Below are 22,354 nucleotides of genomic sequence, written 5' to 3' on the forward strand. Positions count from 1 at the left end.
TATAACCCTGTGACTGCTAGTATGCCTCACAGCAGAACACAGTCGTCCTTTGGTGCCCTGGGCGTACCTACAGTATGTCCATCCATAACAGTGCAAGGATTACTATAGTCGTTTTACCATAAATCGATCCAGATTTATTTATTTATTTTTTTTTGAGGATCATTCCATCTGGCTCAATAGTAGAATAAGAACAAACATTGGCTTTACATCCTTTCCATGGCACCGGCATCATATTTTAGTGTTAATCTCTTGTTACAGTTTAGTATTCATGATGAAGAGATGGTAGTTTTTGGCCATGTTACAGTAAAAAGTGTGTAGCGATAGCCCATATAAATTTTCCTAATACATTTCTGCAGGCGATCCAGAAATGAGCGTCAAATATCGAGGACTTGCATTTCTTTTTGTCATTTTAAGTTCAAGCGTACGGTTCCTGAGCCCCAGTTCTTTCCCTGAGCCGCAGTTCTTGCCTAGCCCTAATTCTTACCTTGAACCCCAATTCTTGACCCAACTAACCTGAGAGTGTGACGGTGGCCTGGGGTGAACCGTAGATGAACCTCCTCAGGATGCTGTTGGTGATGATGGGGCTCTGAAAATGGATTTATAGAAGATCCTAAGTCAATTTTTCTACCATAACGTCTCCCTAACAATTAGTTATTTTCTGTGACTGATATAATTTAGTCGTATCTTATCACTTCCATATTCACTCTGATTTCGTGGTGAAGTGTTTGGTGGTAAGAGTGAAAATAAAAGTGTAATTAACAGATCTTATACACAGTTAGCTCAAGAATATTAACTCTTGTTTGGGAGTGAAGTATAAACCAACAATCTTTTACACGAGTATATGGTGAATAAAGTTTCTGAGTTAAGTACAGTTCCGGACAATACTTCCTGTACACATCGCATTTGAATATTATCGAGTCAGTTGGCAAGACCTCTTAACCCCATGAATCCGGTGACTCATTCCGGCGGTTTATTTATGCTGCCTCTATACATTTTTTTTAATTTTTATTTTAGGAAAGACTTCTGGAAACAAAGGGGTTAATGACAGCTGTACCTAACCTCTCAGTTTCGAAATCCTCTCTCCTGAAACTAACTAAAACCGTCTAAGCAAGAATGAAGTGCAGTTTATGCCATCGGGTTGAAAGAGGTTAAAATTTGGAGAGAATGTAAAGGGATTTTTTACCACGACTGTACCTTACCTGGTCTTGTGGCAGGTCCAGGTACTCGTAGACCATGGCCCGGTTCTTCAGGTCCAGCAGTACTGAGGTGTGTTTGGCTACCACGGCTCCTTCAGGCTGTGTGGGAGAGGTGGATAGGGACGTGGGTGAGGAAGGTGGATAGCAGGATGGGAAGGAAGATGGGTAGCAAGAAAGACTGGATAGTATTGGTATAGAAAATTATAGGAAGGCAGATGGGAAAACAGGTAGGGAGATGTAGAAAAACAGCCATAAAGATTGATAGGAAGATGGATAGGATGACTGGCAGCCTGATGGTAGATAGATCTGTGGAAGATAGATAAGGAGGAAGGATGAGAAGATTGGTAGGACGTTAGATAAGGAGGAAGGATAGAAAGGTTGGTAAAAGTTAGATAAGAAGAATGGATAGGAAGTAACGTAGGAATATCGAAGGAAGATTAGTTTAAAGAAAGATAAGGAAGATGAATAGGAAAACTGATAGCAAGAAAGATAAGGAGGATTGGAGAAGACAGATGGATAGGAAGATAGAAATGGAGGACAGACAGGAAGACAGACAGAGGGGACGTCTTAAGGATGGATTTTACACGTGTTAAATTCTGGACGTAGGCTACACAATCCTTCTCGGAAACCCATCAGTCCTGTGAGCAATGTATGTCTCCTACACCTCCATCTATCACCACCTGGGCGCTAATACCCTCTGTCCATACTTAATACATGCAGAGGCTGTCTCATGCAGGACGGGTGTAGTGGTATTTGCAGGAGTGTGTATGTATGACAGTGAGACTCGTAGAAGATGGACTGCAATGTGAGCAGGTAGATATAACTGGCTTCAGTGGGGCAGTGAGAGGAGCTGGGGGAGCAAGTGAGAGCAGTTTGCTTTTCAGTGTGTGGGAGAGGATTAGCATCACACACACACACACACACACACACACACACACACACACACACACACACACACACACACACACACACACACACACACACACACACACACACACACACACACACACACACACACACACACACACACACACACACACACACACACACACACACACACTTTCTATCTTCTGCCTCTCTCTTGACGTTGACTCTGTGATCTGGCCCTTATCACAGTGCAGAATTTATCCGTTTGTACGCATCTCTCTTTTCCCCTCTGTCTGTCCATCTGTTTATTTGTCTGTCTAGCTTAGTCTTTCTGTATCAACCTGTCTGTCTGTCTGTCTTTAGTCATTCTGTATTTACCTGTCTGTTTGTTTGTCTTCTTTTACTTTGACCCAGTTGATTTTTCCAGTCTAGATGTGATTCTCTATTCCTGCCTGCCTGTCTGTCTCTCTGTCATTCTGTCTGTCAGTCTGTCTGTCTGTCTGTCTGTCACTCACCTTAACGTTGACCCTGTGTACCGCAGTGCGTGTGTGGAGCTGCGATATGGCCTTCACCACTATCTTGAGTTTTCCTCTCTGTCGGATCACGGCCAAGGGCAACATCACCTCACTCCATTCGCCACTTCCTATCTGGGGGCAAGGGGGCAAGCTGATACGTGGGCAAGAAGCAAGGCGTGACGCGGGTAAGGGGAAAGGTATAATGTTGGCAAGGGGGGAATTGAGAAGTAGGGAAAGGGGAAGGTGTGACGTGGGCAGGGACAAGTTGTGACGTGAGCAGGGGGAAGGTGTGACGTGGACAGGGGAAAGATGTGACCAAGGTAAGGATGGAGGTAGGAGGTTGTTCTTTTTGAGGAGGCTGAAACTGAGGTGAGGAGATGAAGTGCTGGAGAGGGAGGGGTTATGTGCGAGGTGTGGGAAGGGAGGGGGAAGAACTAGGGTGGAGGGGGGGGGAGAAGGTTTGGAAATGGGTCAGGTTTTGAGATGAGCAGGGGTAAAAGGTTGAAAATTAAGGATGGGAGAAGGGTGATGGAGCGAGGGTTGGTGTTATCACTAGTGGAACATGTAACAGTAAATCAAGCACTGAAAATAATAACCCAGGCTGTTGCCATAAAACCTCCAAAAGTAAAATGACACCAATCAACAAAAACACAGGGTGGCAAATTATATATAGTTGCCATCGGAATAAAAACTGGGGCCATCAAAAACTCCTAAGCAATCATGAAATCTGAACTTAAACCGAACTGTCAAAATAGAAGGTGATAATCTAACGTACCATCTAAATAACAAAAAACAAACAAACACAGGCCGTCAATGAAAACTAGGGGGATCAAAATATAAAACCGAAACTACAAAAAAAAATCCGAAACCCGTCTCTCAAAAATTCGAAAGCCGTCCCTCAAAATTCTAAAACTCGTCCCTCAAAAATTCGAAAGCCGTCCCTCAAAAAATCTGAAACCCAAACCGTGAACTGACTGTAACGAGGTGCTGGTGGTCGCCCTTTGAGAGTCTGGGCCAGTAGTGGGATACAGAGGCGTCCCCCTCCACGTGCACGAAGCGGTAGTCCTCGCTGCCTCCCATCTCCACCATCACCATCGCTGTGTGGTTGAGGGCGTTGTGCAGGTGGACGCGGAGGGAGATCTAGGGGAGGGAGAGAAATGGAAGGTGTGAGAGTGTGCGAGAGAGAGAGAGAGAGAGAGAGAGAGAGAGAGAGAGAGAGAGAGAGAGAGAGAGAGAGAGAGAAAACGAAGGAAGGAGGAAGAAAAAGGTAGTGGAGAAGTTGTAAAGTAAGGAAGATAGAAGGAAGAGATAATAATGAAACGAAAAGAAGCGAAGGAGGAAGAAAGGAAAAGGGAGGAGGAAGGGAAGGCTGAAGTGTGGATTACGTAAACTGGTTCAGAAAGTTATGATGAGGAGAGTGTTAGGGATGGGTTCAAGTTTGTGTTTTTTCAGGAATGAGGTGGGGAGAACGGGAGAAGGGTTACGGCTTGGTGGCTTGGAGGCAGGGAGGAGTGAGGGAGGAAGGAAGGAGATGCGAAGGAGGAAGGAAGGAGGGAAGGACGGGAGGGGCGAGGGGGAGTTAACTGGGTGTGTCGACAACAGAGACGGTTTAGAGAGGGAATGAGGGAGGGGAGGAGTGTTAAAGACAAACGAAAACATTAACAATATTAGCTAATTCTGACATCCAAATCTTCCACTGTAATTTATTTTTCATAATATCCAATCCTTCTTTGCTTCATCAGGAGCATAGAGACATTAGGCTACTTAATCCCGAAATTTATGGCACGGGTGACCAGCCTCGCTATCCCCTGAGTGTAACTATGTGAGCACTGAGGCCCTACCATCCATTTGATAGAAATTCTTATGGGTCTCATCCGACTGGAGTACCTTAACTCACCAGACCACTAGGCGTTCATTTGGTTATATGGTTACCACCTTACACAGTAAATGATGTTCTGGATTACAGGAGATAGTGTGGCTTGTTAGACTTGTTACTCAGTGCAAAGTCACCTGAATGTTGCATCAAATCAACTGAATAATGATAATTACTGAAATCTTTCCGAGAATACAGTTAGTCTCTCTCTCTCTCTCTCTCTCTCTCTCTCTCTCACCTGCTCTCCCCTCCTGCACACTGGGGGTCCCTCTATCCTCATGAGCAGCGGCGGGGTGGCGTCATACAGCTGTTCGGGGAGGATGTGCAGGCCGTGGTGGGGATGGACGGCGAACCCCTCCACCACCCACAACCCAGGGGAGTTAGGTACTTCAAGGTCCACTCTCTCGTACCCTTTGTGGCCTGGTGGGTGGAGTAGGTGAGGTGAGGTTAGGTTAGGTTAGGTTAGAACTTGATTACGTTAACTTACTAAAATTTATTTGGATTGGTGTTTACTTAGTTTGCCTTAGGTTGAGTTTGGTTAGGTTAGATATTTGAAATTTGGTGTTCACTTAGTATAGATATTCTCTCTCTCTCTCTCTCTCTCTCTCTCTTTCTTTCTCTGGTTAGAAGAGTTTGGATTGGGTTAGTTTTGCATGCTCAGTTTGGTTTGGTTTAGTTAGATTATTTTGGATTTGGTTATATTAGGTAACGTTAAGTTAACTGAAGTTGGTTTCGTTAGTTAGAGAGGTTTAGCTTGGACTCAGTTAGGTTATAATAGATTAGATCAGATTAATTTGGATTTAGGTACGTTAGGTTGAGTTAGAGTGATTTGAATTTTGTTTGGTTGGATTAGATTAGATTAGATTAGTTTGGATTTGGTTAGCTAAGATCCAATTAAATTAAGAATGGCTAAATCAGGCTGGGTTAGGTTAGGTTAGATTAGGCATGGTTGGGTATGGTTAGGTTCAGTTAGTAAGGTTAAGTATGACTGATTCCGGTGTATACAGTCAGCCAGCCCGTGAATCCCTCCAGTCTTATGGTGTATTTTTAATTTTATTCGTACTGTTTCTAGACTTTTTTTTTTTTTTTTTTTTTTTTTTTTTTTTGCTTCGGCGAGACATGAGACTTGAGACTGGGTTGGTTTTCTATACGGAATTTTTTTTTATTTACCTCATCCTTAAACAAAGTCTCCCCAAAGATAAATAAAATCTTTGAGAGGTAGCCTGCCAAATTTTAAGCCAAGAAAACGTGTCATAAAAATTCAGTGGTTAAGACTGAGAGTGCATATGCCGGCAACTTTATTCTCTTCGCATTAGCTTGGCCTCAGACTGCCATCTCTTCATCTACTGTAGAATGCTGAGTTGTAAAAACAGATTAACATTACAATATGATGTGAGTCACAAAGAAGTGCTGTGGAAAGGATGTGTAGCCACAGCATTATCTTTTTCTGCTGTTGAGGTACTGTATTTGGAAGACGCTGAAATTCGACGAAATCTGGATCAAGTTTGAGTGAAAAGAGTATAGTGTCGCTTAACAGAAAGCATGAAGGCCCTCTGTATGCCCTGATACAATCTATAATAAAAGGTGCGTAAAAATGCAACAAGTAAACCTAAGCTGATACTATGTATGTAACGGAAATGGTAAGAAAACTAAGAAGTAGGCTTCAGCTCTGAAAACATCTATAATAATGGATATGGGTGGAAAACTGTTACAAGTAGGTCGCAGCTCTGGCATCATCCATAATAATAGGAAATGTAGAACAGTGACAAGTTGGCCAAGCTCTGACAACATCTGAACCTAAACTCTGGCAACATCTGGACCTAAGCTCTGACAACATATATAACAAGCGCAATCCGAGATTGCAAACCTCCTCCAAGGCATTATTTATAGAGTTAGAAGCAAAAATGTTGAAATTGCAACAATCTTGCAGTGGTAAAGAGTCCTTTCAAAAATTCCTGGATCTGGATGATGATCCGGATCACCACCAAAATCTAATAGAATGTTCCTCAGGCCATACCCTACTCTTCCAAAAATATATCAGCAAAATCCGTTTAAACTTTTTGTGTAATCAAGCTAACAAACAAACAGACAAACAAACCAGCACCGGCTAAAACATAACCTCCACGGTGGAGGTAATAATGGAAATGGCAGGAAAACTGTAAAAAGCAGTTCAAGCTCTGACTACATCTGGACCTAAGCTCTGACAACACGTACAATAATGGGAATGGCAGAAAAACTGCAACAAATAGGCCATGCTCTAGCAATATCTATACTAAAGGAAATGGGTCTAAAACTGAGCGACTGACCGAAGTAGGTGTGCGTGCGACACCAGCTGCCCTCTGTCTGGTCGAAGAGGTCTCTCCACCAGCTCCTGTGGGTCACTCGGAACTCCGCCTCCTCCACCGCTGGCACACAGAGGCAGGAGTAACAAGAGGGATTAATAAGCAAGCAGATAAATGGCGAAGAGGCTTAGATGACGGGATTAAAGAGATATAACCCTAGATTATAGAAATAAATGAGCAGGTTCCTCCGTAACTTAAAAAACATACAAAAATGTGTCTACAGATAATTACAGAGATGATGATAAATTAATGACTGGCTACAGTGAGATTCGAATTTGCTATGGTTTGTCTTGAAATGGCTTAATTCTTACTTCAAAGGGCTCTGCTCTGGCTTTAAAAGGTTTGAAATGGCACTGCTTTGGCTTTAAATGGTTTTAAACGTATTGAAAGGGCTCTGTCTTTAAAAAGCTTTAAACTGTTTGAAGTTTGAAATGGTTCAGTCTTCGCTTTAAATGGCTTAAAAACGTTTGAAACGTCTTAACCCTGGCATTAAGTGACTTTATAAGGTTTGACATTGCTTAAAGCTGCTCTTCTCAGGCTTAAAATGACTAAAAATGTCTTCGAATGTATATTACCTGGCGTCTTCTGGAGTTTGCTCTCCACTGTCTCACTCGGCTGGAAGTCCTTGATTACTGACAAGCCTGCAGGGAGAGGGGAAGGTTAGGTGGGAGGAAGGGAGAAGTGAGGGAGAAAGAGGAAGAAAGGAAGGCTAGGGAGGGAAGAAGAGAGAAAAAGGGAGAGAGGGTAAGGCTAGTGGGAAAGGGGGAGAAATGAGAGGGAAAGTGGGGAATGGAGAAGGCATATGTCCATTGTTTATACTGTGCAACAATTGTAATCATCATTATCCTCCTCCTCCTCCTCCTCCTTCTCCTCCTCCTTCTCCTCTTCCTCCTCATCTCCTCCCCCCCCATCATCATCATCATCATCATCATCATCATCATCATCATCATTATCATCCAATCTCTAGTCTTTTCCCATCTATAGATGGACTTGTAAAAAAAAGAAATATGTGTATGTTGATTTTTTTTTTTCTTGATCCTATCTTCCATTATTCAAATCAAAAGAATTCATCGCTCCAGAAAAATTTTTATTTCCACTCTTAAAAAAGTATTACACATTTTATAATTAACTGTTTTCTGATGCCGGGTGAAAAATGAGATTTGTAGGTATATATGGGAGTTCAAAGATAAGCTGGGCTCGAGGAATTTTTATTTTTCATTTTTTTCTTGTCATCTCCTAGCGATTTTATTCAGGTTAGGATAGGTTTTCCAGCCTGCAAGGGGTTAGATATGTAACTGACGAGCAGGGGTACTCGGCGTTGCTGGGCCAAAAAGACGAACACTCAAATCCTATTTGTTTTAGTTCAGTCTTTCTTTCTGCTCCAGAATGACCATGTACCTCTTTAACCTCTTATGCTTTTGAAGAGGAATTATAAGAGGTCCAAGAACTTACTATTTCTGCTTTCGCAGACCAACTCACAGTACTTGTGCGCACTTGTTTACTATTACTGGTGTTACATAGCCTATGATTTCATCATCCTTTGTGTAATTCTAACGTACAGTGTGCTGCCTGTTTGATCACGAGCGTGTTCTGCCTCAGTCCCCCCCTTCTACCGTTATAGTAGAGTAAGTCGTCCTTTCTGTTGTTCAGAGCGGGATTGTCAACTCTTTGTCCCCATGGCTTCATTTGCGCGTCCTTCTTACAAGTTGTATCAAGCTCTGCCGGCCCCTATATAATGAGCTCAGTCTCTGCATCATGGCCACTTAGATCTACTCCTCATTTTGTTCACATCTCTGTCCTCCCCTGTACAGTTATTGTTGTGAGTGCTCCGGAAGTCTCCAACCATCTAGCAGCTGTGTAATTTGAGTATAACTGTTATTGCATTTTTTCCTTGTACTGTATAGCATAAGGTGTTGATTTGTAGGCCTAGTGAGGTTTTTTTGTAATTTATGTAGGATTCATTTTGTCAGCCAGTTTTAATATTATTTTGTATCTGTAATAATTTCTCTTGCATTAACTGAGCATTACCCAGTGTATTTTCATTTTAACAGGGCTGACTTAGATAAATTTACTCTTGCTAATTTCGTGTTAATAGAGGCTATTGCAGTTAACCATATATTTAACCTGTTTTTTGCCATTACATTATCCTTATGAGTCCTGAATGTTTTGTTGTTAGTTTGAGCATTAAACTTTAACTTGTAATTTTACCTAACTCTTTTGTTTTGAACCTGGAACTTTACGGGACAGTAGTGATTTTTAGTATTCTCACTTAAAGTGTACATTATCTTTCTCTGTTCCGTAACACTGGTGACCTCAAATGACCTCTGATCAGTGATCACAAATGACCTCGGAGGTCAACCGCACATAGCCTATGTCCGAAATGGAGGTCCAAAAATTGGGCTGCTTGGTCCAGTCGTTCAAGCCTCTATTACCAGTCATCTCAAATGACCTCCGATCGGTGACCTAATATAACCTCGGTCAACCTCACATACCCTATGTCCGAGCTGGAGGTCATGTGAGTCTCCATGCCAAAAGTTGGGCTGCTAGGGTACCCGGCGTTGCCCGGGCCAAAAAGGCGAACACTCTACCGGTGACCTCAAATGACCCAGATCTGAATTTTGGCCCGCCTAAAACCATTCTTGGGTCACCCTGATTCAGAAAATATAATTATGGGTCTGGGGGTCTCTGGCCCTTGGTTTGGGCGTGATTGAGGGACACACAAACAATCAAACAACGCGGCTGTTTTATATATAAGAAAAAAATCGTCTGGTAACAGCTTAAATAAACTAAAGAGGAAGTCACCCGGAATCAAGGGGTTCATCCTGCCCTTGCGTCGATGTCATACTTTGCGCTTAATCCTGTCAATGGCATGACATGTTGACCTGGTTTACTCCTGCACGCACGCACGCTTGCTCACACACACACACACACACACACACACACACACACACACACACACACACACACACACACACACACACACACACACACACACACACACACACACACACACACACACAGAGAGAGAGAGAGAGAGAGAGAGAGAGAGAGAGAGAGAGAGAGAGAGAGAGAGAGAGAGAGAGAGAGAGATTTACACAACTCGTCTGTAGGTAGTAAAGAATAACACACAAATCCACGTCACAACACTAAGGAGATTAAGAACAAAAGACCGCATGCATTACCGTCTAAAATTATGTTTCAGTGATGGAGACGGTTTGATAAGTATAGGTTTAATGGGTTGTAGCTTGTACGAGAAGATTTCAAGTGTGAGCCAAACTTGCAGGTGAAGAAATACGAGATACTGTATAGAAATGTTGGTCGTAGGGTTGGTGTCGTGAGAAAAAGTATAAAAAGCAATGTCTGTAGGTAATTTGTGTGTGTGTGTGTTTGTGTGTGTATATACATATATATATATATATATATATATATATATATATATATATATATATATATATATATATATATATAATTCAGGCAAGTTTTTTCCATTAAAATTATGGAATCTAGTTCTTGTTAACTCTTACCCAATTTTATGATGCAAATTTTTATCTTATTCTTGCTACCTCGAGGCAATTTTTTTTTTCTTCAGCATACAAATATTGCTCGTGTTAACTCTTTCACCACGATGACCATTTGTTCTTGCTACTACTTTCCAATTTTTCTTCCTCTTAAGGGTTAAGGGGAACAAAATTTCCATCAACTTCTCCAAACCCATTACGTTTGTTTCGATGTTACTCTTGCTATTCCCAGACAAAGGTATTCAGTTTACGAGAGACTTTTGTAACTTGGAGGGTTAGACAAAGCCTTCATATAACCCTCCACTACATAAGGTCTCTCCAAAACTGAATCAATTCGTCTAGTGTAAAAATAAATCCATCGAGCAAGTCATCGGCCTTTGTTCACATTTTATTCTTGGATCAACGAGGCAATTTTGATTAAACTTTATCCCTTCAGTCCGTTAACGTATATATATTCTTCATTCATGCTTTCTACAGGCGATTTTGCTAAGTTTACGAGGAATTTTTAAAACACTGGGTGTAGATAGAACCTTGACTCCATTACTGCTACAAATTCAGCCCAGGGTGTGTAAAATCGTCCGCAGGGAGCCCGAGTCAAGGAAAATGTTGTCATCGGGTTCAGGGAGTTGGAGTTGATCTCTTATAATAAAGGGGTGAGAAAAAAATAAATAAAGGGATGAGAAAAAAAGTCAAATCCATTAACACCTTCCACATTATTACTAAAAATTTTCCTACAGCTAGATAATTTCATTCAGCGTTAGCGTGTTCTGTTTTAACTGTGTAAAGTCGGTGGTTATGAAGAAGAATAGAGCATGTAACGGGGGGATCATTGTTAGATCACAATCATTTCGGTTTTCATGAGAATATTCTAAACTTAGAGAATTACAATGAGTGTATTTTGCAAAGGGAACAAGATGTTGTTTTTGTGTATTCCCAGTCAGCCTGGTCGGCAAGCAGTCACCCCTGCAGGGCAGTGCCGTGCAGTGAACTGCCATTCCTTTTCGGCAGACAGCGCCTTGCTGTGGCGAGGTGCGGGAATTAGTGTAGAGGTTTGGTTCCTGGTTGAGATGGTTGTCCTATATGTATTCCTGTTTGGAACTTTGTGTTGCTGTAACTGAGTGGGGATTTCTTTTCTATTTTAAGGAATATACTCAGGTAGTTAACAAATACTGCATAGCAAGTTTACTTTGAAGTTTTGTTCCACGCTGAATAGGAAAATTGCACTGACTGTGATTTTTGTCTGCTGAGACTGAGGTTGATCATTTACAATAAGGAAAGTGTCTTTCCCTGAAAGACTAAAAACGGAACACATTTCACTCGCCGGTGTAGGGTCATCATAATATGTTCTAACCTTCAACCCGAAGACGGTTCCTGTCAGACGTTTATATTTAGCTTAGGAAAATCTTTTCGAACTGATTAGATACATAATAATTTGACCCCAAAATAATGTTCTCTTTGACCCCTTCAGAAAGAGAGGCCTTTCCATGGTTGCATGAGATATGGAGGTAGCAAAAAAATAGTATGTAAAAAAAGAGAGGATATGAGCGACAGTAGGTGGGGACCTCACGATGAATAAAATCGTCTGGTGGCAGCAACAATAAGGTAAAAAGGACGCCATCGGGATTCAAGGGGTTAATGAAGTGGTGTGAAGGGAGGCAGGTGGGGTGTTGTACTCACAGTGAAGCTCATCAGCAGCGTTGTGGCAGTGTGTATGGCCGTCACACACCTCACTCTGGCGGTAACAGCTGCCGTCACCACACTCCAGGAACCCCAGCTGATGGTCACATGAACCTGTAACACATTCACCACATTTCTCTCATGTAAGAGAGTAACACCACATTCACCACATTGTCAGTCACCACATTAATTCTACGATCACCTCATTCATCGCTTTATCATTGCATTCACCAGTCACTAGGTACGGCATAATTACCATATTCACCACCGCGTTAATACTACTCACTTTGTTACTGCCACATTCACCACAGTACTCTGAATCACCATCCCCACTGGCATTTCAGACACCACAGTTAAGATGGCCGTACTTACCAGCGCCACATATTCACTGATTACCACAGTATAACACAACAACTGTCATTACTAGTAGAGTTTCGTTTAATAATATTTCAGTCATTACACTACTGACCACCACACTACATAACGGCAAGCTTTATCAATTCGTAGTTTGTATAGTATAATAATCACTGTAACATAACATCCACTACGCAAGTCACTAACCATCACACAGGATATCACAAATCACCATCAGTGCAAAGTCTCTGTAATAAAATATTCTAGTGTACTTTATTAGTCACCATATTATTAAAGTTTCTATATTATTCCAGCAATTACAATATTAAAGTCAGGAAACAAGTCACTGATCAGTCTGGCTTAACATATCGAAAGCCTTCACATGTACACGTCTCCATGAAATTACATTCATCGATCGCCAGGCTAGTACGCGAACAGTCATTGCACAGTATTACAGTCACCAGAGTCGTTAGATACCATAGATACCAGTCATCACAGCACCACCACTCACAGAATCAGTTGTACATAGACATGAATAGGGAAACGTGGAGGGGGGATAAGAGGCAGGTACGGGTATTTTTGTATGTGCGTGTGAGGTACGTAGGAGAATGGGAGTGTGGTGAAAGAGGAAGGATGCGAGGGAAAAAATGAAAGGATGCCCATATGAGGAAGGAAAGTTGTGTGGGAGGTAGCGGAGGATATCTGTGTGTGGATGTAAGGCAGGGAAGAGGGTGGGGATGGGGAGTGAGGCAGGATAGGTGAGTGTTAAAAGGTTCCCATGTGAGGAGGTGAAGTGTAGGTGAAGGTTAAGGGAGGGTAGCTAGTTAGGCAACGTGAGTAAGTTTTTAAAAGTGTGAGTAGGTACGAGCAGGAGGTGGAGGAGGGAAAGTTGCCTGTGTGGGGGGATGCTGAGACTGATAGCGGAAGTACTTGAGGATCGGGGGAAGGGAGGGGGCTAGGCGAGGCAGAAGGAAAAATGAATACAGTCAGATAGTCAACTAGTTTCCTAGTCGTCTTTTTTTTAACTATCAAAACCTAATCAAAGTTTTAGCTGGACTTAATGCGTCTGGAGTGAGTTGACTTTTCCACGGTGTACTCATCAGTTCCTAGGAAGCTATATAACTTCACTGGTCAGGGAGGGAGATACAGAAGACGAGAGTACTTGTATGAGAAGGGTAAACCGTGACAGGATAGCTATGAGTGTGTATGGAGGACGGGAGGAAAGAGGGTTTACCTGAGAAATTGTGTGTGTGTGTGTGTGTGTGTGTGTGTGTGTGTGTGTGTGTGTAAGAAAGGGGAGAAGACTGAGAGGAGATGTTGTATGTGTTGTGGCCATTGTGGGATACCTGCGTGTGGTGGTGATGGCAGTGCAGCATCCGTGAGACAGGTAAGGCCAGCCAGGTGTAATGCCGCTAATGGCCATCCAGCAGTGCTCTCCGTGGTAAGGGACGCCACTCGTTCAGTCCACTCCCCACGCCGCGACACCTGCCTCACCGTGTGCACAGGCCTGTAGTGTGCACCAGATAGGGCTAAAGTTAGATAGTAGACGGGAGAGGGGTAATATCAGATTCGGCTCTCGAGTTTAATGCTTAGTGTTAAATCTTACGTGGACTTCTTGTAATTTCTGTAACCTGGACAGCTTTAGGCACAATCAAGTATAATCGCTATAATAAACATTAATGTAAATGACAAGCGAATTTAATTAGTGTTTTATATGATTCTTTTTATATAAGTGTATATAAGTAACCAAATAAGACACTGGGAATGTAAGGTATTAATTAGAAAAATAAATTTGCATTGGAAACCGTTGCCAAACTTTTGACACCGTGAGATAGCAGACTGTGGAATGTGAGACAGCTGAATATACGGTAGGCAGAGAAATAAACCGAACCGCCTTCTCTCAGCATAGATTACCCTCCCTCTCTCGCCTTTGTGTGCAAGCAGGCTCGTGTCTCACATAGCACGAGAGTTTTAACTGAGATTTCCTCCTCTGACTCATGTTTAGGAAGGCATCTAAAATCCTGAAGAAGATGGGTAACGTTAGATTTATTCCATTTGTGCCATACTATATTATATGGCTTTAGAGAGGCATTTTAAACTGGAGAGGTTAGACATAGCACTGGGAGAGGTTAGATATTATTTACCTCTTCGCAGTAAAGGCAGCCTCTAGGTAATGAAGAGTAAAATGCAGGTAAGAAATATGCCACCGGATTGAGGGAGTTAATTTCCTTTCAAGATAAGAAAAAGGTTAGGATGATGGCCTATTAACATGCGAGTAGCCAGTTTACACACACACACACACACACACACACACACACACACACACACACTTAGTGGAGGATCCTATTGTATTGCAACAGAGTTTAACAAAGTGGCGTGTGAGGGTGTGTGTGTGTGTGTGTGTGAGAAAAAAAAAAAGCTTAGTAGATCATCCAGTTGCGCCAGAGCTTACCAAACCGTGTGAGTGAGTACCTTGGGTGTGGCTCCATGGTGAGTGCCTCGGTGACCAGTGCTGCGGGTGTGATGCGGGACGAGTGGTGTGCCGTCCACGAGGGCCATCGGGTGCAGGAGAGGGCCAGGTGGGTGCCAGGGGAGGCGTGCATTGAGGCCTCCACCGTCCTCTTGCTATGGTCCTTGTCCTGGTTGAGCACTACGTTCACCTACCCGGGAGGAGAAGCTTTGATGAAATGGCGGTTTAAGACAGTCACGGATTTGATAACTAATCTAACTTAACCTAAGCTGGCGTAACTAACTTAACCCAGCTGACCTAACCTATCCAACCTTGCCTAACTAACCTAACTGACATAACATAAACAACCTAATCTTTTAACCTAGCTCAGGGAGCGTGAGTGTCGGAAACCTCAATAATACCGTAGCTTATTGGGTGGGGGATCAGAAGTAAGGGGGACAATGATACCAGTACTTTAAGATCAAGGCTGTGTTAGAATTACGGGCTGCTGTGTTGTAATTAAGGGACTGGGGATGTTAGAATATCATAATACCTGTTAACATCACTGGAGGATCAAGGAACGATTAGAATTACGATTATAGAGTTAGAAGACACATACATACATACATACATACATACATACGTATATTTCCCAGTGCAATATCCTGTGAAGGGAGGAGCTTGACGAAAAAGAAAAAGAAAAGGACCTTCCGGCAATTGTGTCCATTAGTAATATCCTCTATTCCCACTACACGCCCTCTTCCCTTACGTCAGGGGTCGGCAACCTTTTCAGTGCGAGGGCCAGAGAAAGCTTCTAGGAGTAGCCTGCGGGCCGGAGTGCCAAAGAGAACCCAAAAGTGACAGTGTACAAAAATTTTATAGAAAAGCAGGCAAACCAGAGACTAGATTACAAGAAATTATATTGAAATACATGCAAATCAGTGACTGCAGAAAACAGTTTGTGACAATATACAAAAATTTTATAGAAAAGCAGGCAAACCAGTGACTAGATTACAAGAAATTTATTGAAAAACATGCAAATCATTGACTGCCGAAAACAGTTTGTGATAGAAAAGCAGGCAAACCAGTGACAAGATTACAAGAAATTTATTGAAAAACATGCAAATCAATGACTGCAGAAAACAGTTTTATCAAGAGACATGCAAATTAGTGGGATGGTTGGTGCTGTTTGCCATGGAGAAGTGATTCAATGTCGGGATCGATTGATGAGGTAGACAAGAGCAGAATGTCATTGAGGTGGCGGTCACTTAGCTGGGAGCGAATGCGAGACTTTGTATATTTCATTTTTGAAAAGAGTTGCTCACAACAGTAAGTGCTGCCAAACATAGCAACGATGCGTTTTACATGCTCAATGTAATTTGGAAATTTGTCAGAAGGGAGGACGAGGTCACGGAAGAAGGACAATGGAGAAGTGGTACGGTACTTTGCCTTCAGTTCGTCATTACACTGAAGCTCCACCAACTCCATCTGCAGGGGTGCAGGGGCTTCGTCCACATAGAAGTCAAAGGGGAAGGTGAACAGCTTGAAGCCCGGAGCCAGTGGCCTGACACGTTGCGAGGCGCCGACTTACTCATTTAGTTGGCTAGGCTGTTGCCGGCCGGATTGTTATATAAATATCAAGTAGGGTGACGGACCATGAGTTCGGACTCTGCGGGCCGGATCTGGCCCGCGGGCCGGAGGTTGCCGACCCCTGCCTTACGTCATTGCCCACTTCATCTCACCACCTCGTTCTCAGTATTCCCCTCCTTCCAGCCACCCCGTTCTGTTACTCTCTTCACTTTAGTCTTTCATTCACCATTCGCTGTGTCTTTATTAGCTTTGTTCCAGTACCGCAGAAAGAAATGAAAGTAATTGTGGAATCTGTGTGTGTGTGTGTGTGTGTGTGTGTGTGTGTGTATTTGTGTCTGTGTTTCCAGTGCAGTGATAATCGTAAAAGCAATAACCAAATGTGAGTGAAAGAGCAATTTTTCAGTCTACAAATACATCAGTCTTATTAGAGTTCGGATGACACAGGACAGGGCAACAGGAAGGATAGTGGCCTTTGAAGCAGGATTATCCAGGTACAAGGGAGGTTCACTGGCAAAACGCATCTCAGTCATCTCCTGGAAGTAAATACCTTAAGAGCAATGAAAAGTTATGACTCCTTTTTTCTCGTCCTCTGTGCAGTCTCCGCAACATCTCTTCCTGATCAGTTTATTTGTCTGTGTCAGTGAAAGGATACAAAGAGCATGGAATAAATAACTGAGGCGTAATAGTCAGCATAAATCGCTATGAAAAAGGTGCTAGCAAGCCTCCCAAGCTGACGAGGATTCAGAGTGATGTTTTCTTTTCCTGGAACTCTCGAGGATTTTGTTGATGCTTGTTTGATTCCTGGTTTTGCATTTAATTTTAGAATCATACATCGAGTTGTAAGGACGAGGTATACCAGTATTTTATTACAAATATTTTAACTAGGAATTAACTGCAAATTTTACGGAAACTATAGTCTTAAAGTGCGGGAGAAAATTTGAACTGGAGAGAGAGAGAAAGAGAGAGAGAGAGAGAGAGAGAGAGAGAGACGGCAAATTATACAGAAACTCTTGTCTTAAATGAGGCAGAAAACATGAACAACGAAAAAAAAAAATGAGAAACGACTAATTGTACAGAAACTCTAGTCTTAAAAAAGGGGTAGAATATACGAGCAATGATATGGTGTCGAGTGCTGTGGAAGGTCACTTTGGTTAGCATTCGAGGGCAGTTTAGACGAAGTATCTGGAAGGAGATTAAGCGACATGTAGCACGTAGAGGAAAGTTGCTGGAAGTGATCGTTTTCAACCCATATTACTGGAATTGGCTCTTAAGTCCACTGATTACAACTGGAGAGGGTTTTCAACAACGCGCTGCATTCCTATTGGCTTTTATATTTAGGTTTCTGGTTGATAAATTAGCGTTCTTTATTCTTAATGACTGTATATCATGTGAACAGAAAACTTTCAGAACCAGATTGTTTAAATACACAGGCACGTTATTTCATAGTGCAGACAGTCACCAGAGAATGCTTCATGGTGAGGCAATGTGGCATCTTTTGCGCGTAGAGGGACGGCTGGACTTCAAAGAATGGAGTATCAGGTTGGTGCTCTGAGTAGGATATATCCCCCCCCCCCACACACACACACAAAGGCCACAATTGCTGAGCGTCTTGAAAGGGAGCGCTATAACACTCAATTCCAAGCATTTATTCACCATCACCACAAAGCCATTCCGCGCAACGCCTTATCCGGGATCAGAGAGAATATGTGGGGAAGCGAGGCAGCCACTGAATCTCCTTGTACAGAGTTTTTCTTGCATATAACACGTCTTCCATTCCACTGTCCATTTTTATCTCGCACACAGCAAAGCGAGGAGACACTGATATTTTTTTCTCTATTAGTGCTGCGTCTTATACTCTGCGCACCTCCTCCTGGCTAGCTATTGCCATCTCCTCTTCCTGGTTATGACTCTCAGTTTTTATCTCTCACACAGTAATGCGAGGTGACTATTGAGTTTTTTAAAATTCTTTTTCTTATAATGCTGTGTCTTATTCACTGTGCACCTTCTTCTGGCTGTCTGTTTCTATCTTTCTATTTCTGTCTCTTCTTATTTGTTTGAACTTTTATTCCTTTTTATAAATCCTTTTCTCTGATAGTCAGACTTGGAGATTTCGACACATTAACGTCAACGGATATAATTTTGCTTTTGCACTGTCTGAGAAATGTGTTAAAATCGATAGTTCTTTCAGTATAACTAGGCCCAGATCTTCTCTTTTGCGGCTTATTTCAAGTAGCTCAGTGGTAGAAAAAGACAATTCACTACGGTACTTCTTCGCCACAAGCATCATATTCGGATGTTAATATACCCTTACAGCTCAACATTCCAGAAGAAGAGACGGCAGTTTTAGGCCAAGGTAGAGTAAAAGCAATATAGCATCGTATTCTCATGAGCTTAGTAAGCTTCCGGCATTTTGTTCATGGTGAATTGTTTTGCGTCATATTTCACTCTATTATTCTCCTGTTTGTTACATATGTCTTTTCAAAACCACTATACAGTAGATCGCATTAATAACTACCAAGATTATGTTGACATGCCACACACAAACATAAACCAGTAAAAAATGGGTACTGAGGAGCTTATGTCTATGCCTGGGGAGAGTGCTGTCTCGGGAGGAATCTTGTTATGCTAATGGTGTTTCGTAATCCTTTTCTCCGCCCTCATCCATATTCAAGTAATGAGGTCAGCCCAGCAGACCATGATGTCAACCGGATAGACGATGCCGGTAGTATATCCAGGTTACTGGTAATTACAGGTGGTGAAATAATTTAATGGTAATTGGATATGTTTACCCTAAATTCACTCTAATATTACGACAGACCGAGAAAATATATAATAATCATCTGATACTACTTCATAAGTTCATGGCTGTACATTTCCGTACGTTCATGTACTGTATAACGTTAAAAATATGCGTAGTTTTAGCTTAGTTTATGCATCCAGTTTACATATGTATGTTATTTACACACACACACACACACACACACACACACACACACACACACACACACGCGCGCGCGCGCGCGCGCATGTTCTCACGATCGTACGCACGCACGCACGCATACACACGTCCCCTCTCTCTCTCTCTCTCTATCTCTCTCACGTGCCTTGTCTGAGGTGGGTAGGGTAACAGCGACGTGTATAGTGTCGACCAGCACGTCCCCCGATGACGTCACGTGCAGTACGGCCAGGGTGAAGCGTGGGGACATCTCCCGTGCCACAGCAAGGCTCAAAGTGGACACCACCTCACTACCCATCCACTCCACCCTCTCCGTGCCCGAGTGGATTAGCAGTCCTTTGGCCATCACCTGTGGAGGCGGGGTGGATTAGAGACTGTAATAAACCCGCACGGCGCTATCTTTTCACGATGATGGCGTTATTTATATTTCATTATCTGTCTTGCCACAGTTGTATTCATTTTCCGGTAACGAGGATGCTAAGAATAATTTTCGCTGTCCTCTTAATTGCGACGACGTCTGTTTTACTTGAGTTTGCTGCCTTCAAGCGATTTTATCAGCTTTTCAAGGAAGTGTGAAGAGTGTTGTCATTCGTTGTGGTAGACTCGGCGTGTCGATCGTTTGTCTGTCATCAAACTCCTCCGAAGGCTTACGAGGATCATCACAGTCACAAGAGAGAGTCAGACTGTCTCAGTATACGGTACAATATTATAATGACAAATATTTAATTGGCTGAATATATATTAACTGAGCTGTACAAGAAGGGATGTTTATGAATAACTACACACATTATAGACCTTCATCTATATTTATATCAATCAATTATTCAGTCTATCTGTATAATGTACCGTATATGTCCTTACCTACTATCTTTCTAACATTATCAGGTATGGTATCCTGAAGCACAACCCCCCCCCCCCGAGAGACTGGATAATTATGAAGGCCAGTAAATACCGTAAACGCAACTGAGTGCCCTTAAACACAAGTGAATTCTCCTAAGCACGACCCTTCACCCCCCGAGCCACCCACTCACCAGATACCTATACCACTCCATGGGGAAGTTGGCGCGGACGTGGAACACCGCAAACTCCCCGACTGCAATGTCTGCCTCGGCGCTGGTGGTGATGTGTAGGAAACAGCCCTTGGGGGAGTGCACCGGCTGCCCGCTCACCCTGGCTGAGGTCACTATGCCACTGGATCCGTCTTGATAGCTGGCAGTCATTTCCAGTCCCGTCGCGTCCTTGGGAATGTCTAGGGTGAATCTGTAGGGAAGGTTAGATTAGAAAATCGTCTGATGAACCTGGAGGGATGGATGGATTAGCTTCCTTCATAGTGAGTGGTCTCCATACAGCCAGAGAAAAAAAAAGCCGAAGTGAGAATGTAGGGATAGGTGGATTAGCTCTTCCACTGTTAGAGGTTTCCATGCTGCTGCTAAAATCGCTAGTGTATATCTGTGTGGATGGATTACTTAGCTCCTACACAAGAAGAGGTCTTCATACAGCTGAATAAAATCGTCTGAGGATGGTAAGAATGAATTGCAAAAGTTGTCGTCATACTAAATGGAAATTGTTTCAGATTCCATGCACTGCGAGAAATTATGGGGTTTACCGTCAAGCTGGAAGGAAAGAGGTGAACAGAGGAAGGATTAGACGATGAGAATGTTTAATTACAGTGGAGAAAACAGGGGGGGGGGGATAGATGGATTTTATTATCTCCGCTAACGAAGTTGGAGAGGGTTATGTATTCAACCGCGTTTTTTTTTTTTTTTTTTTTTTATGTACAGTATAAGATATTTTTAAAAGTTGTTATCAGATTTCAACACAATTTAGTGGATTGGTGGGTTGTGGGTCAAGGAAGAGAAGATTAGATTTCGAGATGGATTCGTATCTGGATGCACGAAATCACAAATCTTAATGGCGTTACCGGAGGTAAGCTCTCCTGAAATTGTGTAACAGGGCAGACTAAGACGTAAAATTAACTGACTACGTGAAACCGTTGAAGTATTCGTCTGATATGAAAGGCGAATTACTGCAGTAAATCTTAAATTGTATTGGCGTTGGCGGAAGTATGGGTTCTGAGAGCTTTCTAGATTTGTTTATGAATCAGATTCTGAGCATAGGCTACACAGTCCTTTCCGTAGGTCCAACACTCCCATTATGCTCAACAGATGGCGTCATACGGATTCACATATCAGGACGAGAGGTCCGTATAGAACTGAATAAAATCGTCTGAAGATGGCAAGAAATATATTTTTAAAAGTTGCCACCCTACTAGAGATGCTTTTAAACTCTTGCGCTGTGGGAAGGTCTTCGCTGAACTGAATAAAACTGTCTGGTGGTAATAAGAACAGAATACAAACGCAACATTGTGCTAAGGGGATTAATGGAGATACATCACTGATGCCTTCACTACGACAGGTGGATTAATGTATCAAGAATTAAGCAAAGAAGGATCGAATTTTAAGGGGAAAAAATTCTTCTTTGGCGAATAAACTGAAGTATAATATATAAATAATCTTAGCTGAAATTTGATGTGTTTAGAAAAATACAAATTCTCACCGTCTAGATCGCAGGCAGTTTGTGTGTGTGTGTGTGTGTGTGTGTGTGTGTGTGTGTGTGTGTGTGTGAGAGAGAGAGAGAGAGAGAGAGAGAGAGAGAGAGAGAGAGAGAGAGAGAGAGAGAGAGAGATGTGTCGTGGGCTGGGCGGACATATACAGCTCATAATACTAGTGGGAGATTGCAGTCTGAGTTGACCTCGCCTCTTGTAGTAGTATTCTTTCAGCACCCTATTGTTAGAAGGCTTTTAGAGAGATTACAGTGGAAGGTGTGTGTGTGTGTGTGTGTGTGTGTGTGTGTGTGTGTGTGTGTGTGTGTGTGTGTGTGTGTGTGTGTGTGTGTGTGTGTGTGTGTGTGTGTGTGTGTGTGTGTGTGTGTGTGTGTGTGTGTGTGTAGGGAGGGAAGTTAACTATCGGAGTGGGCAGATAAAAACATCAAAGGACAGACAAACAGGTAGATAATGA

At 42.6% G+C, this 22,354-nt stretch overlaps 1 protein-coding gene across 1 annotated transcript in view; it reads right to left on the minus strand.

The window, feature by feature from the left end:
• LOC145391360 (CD109 antigen-like) overlaps positions 1–22,354 on the minus strand; it is a 98,849-nt gene that overhangs the window by 18,291 nt on the left and 58,204 nt on the right. The window contains exons 14-25 of the mRNA XM_080265958.1: positions 20,369–20,597; positions 19,486–19,686; positions 14,815–15,002; positions 13,689–13,849; positions 11,989–12,102; positions 7,369–7,434; positions 6,758–6,856; positions 4,690–4,871; positions 3,550–3,718; positions 2,579–2,706; positions 1,200–1,295; positions 514–586 (exon numbers count right to left, since the gene is read on the minus strand). Of these exons, the coding sequence (XP_080122084.1) occupies positions 514–586; positions 1,200–1,295; positions 2,579–2,706; positions 3,550–3,718; positions 4,690–4,871; positions 6,758–6,856; positions 7,369–7,434; positions 11,989–12,102; positions 13,689–13,849; positions 14,815–15,002; positions 19,486–19,686; positions 20,369–20,597 (1,706 nt within the window). The remainder of the gene's footprint in view (positions 1–513; positions 587–1,199; positions 1,296–2,578; positions 2,707–3,549; positions 3,719–4,689; positions 4,872–6,757; positions 6,857–7,368; positions 7,435–11,988; positions 12,103–13,688; positions 13,850–14,814; positions 15,003–19,485; positions 19,687–20,368; positions 20,598–22,354) is intronic.

Source organism: Coenobita brevimanus, chromosome 18 (assembly GCF_032717465.1).
Source record: "Coenobita brevimanus isolate Jiangsu-jjx chromosome 18, ASM3271746v2, whole genome shotgun sequence".
Lineage (NCBI taxonomy): Eukaryota > Metazoa > Arthropoda > Malacostraca > Decapoda > Coenobitidae > Coenobita > Coenobita brevimanus.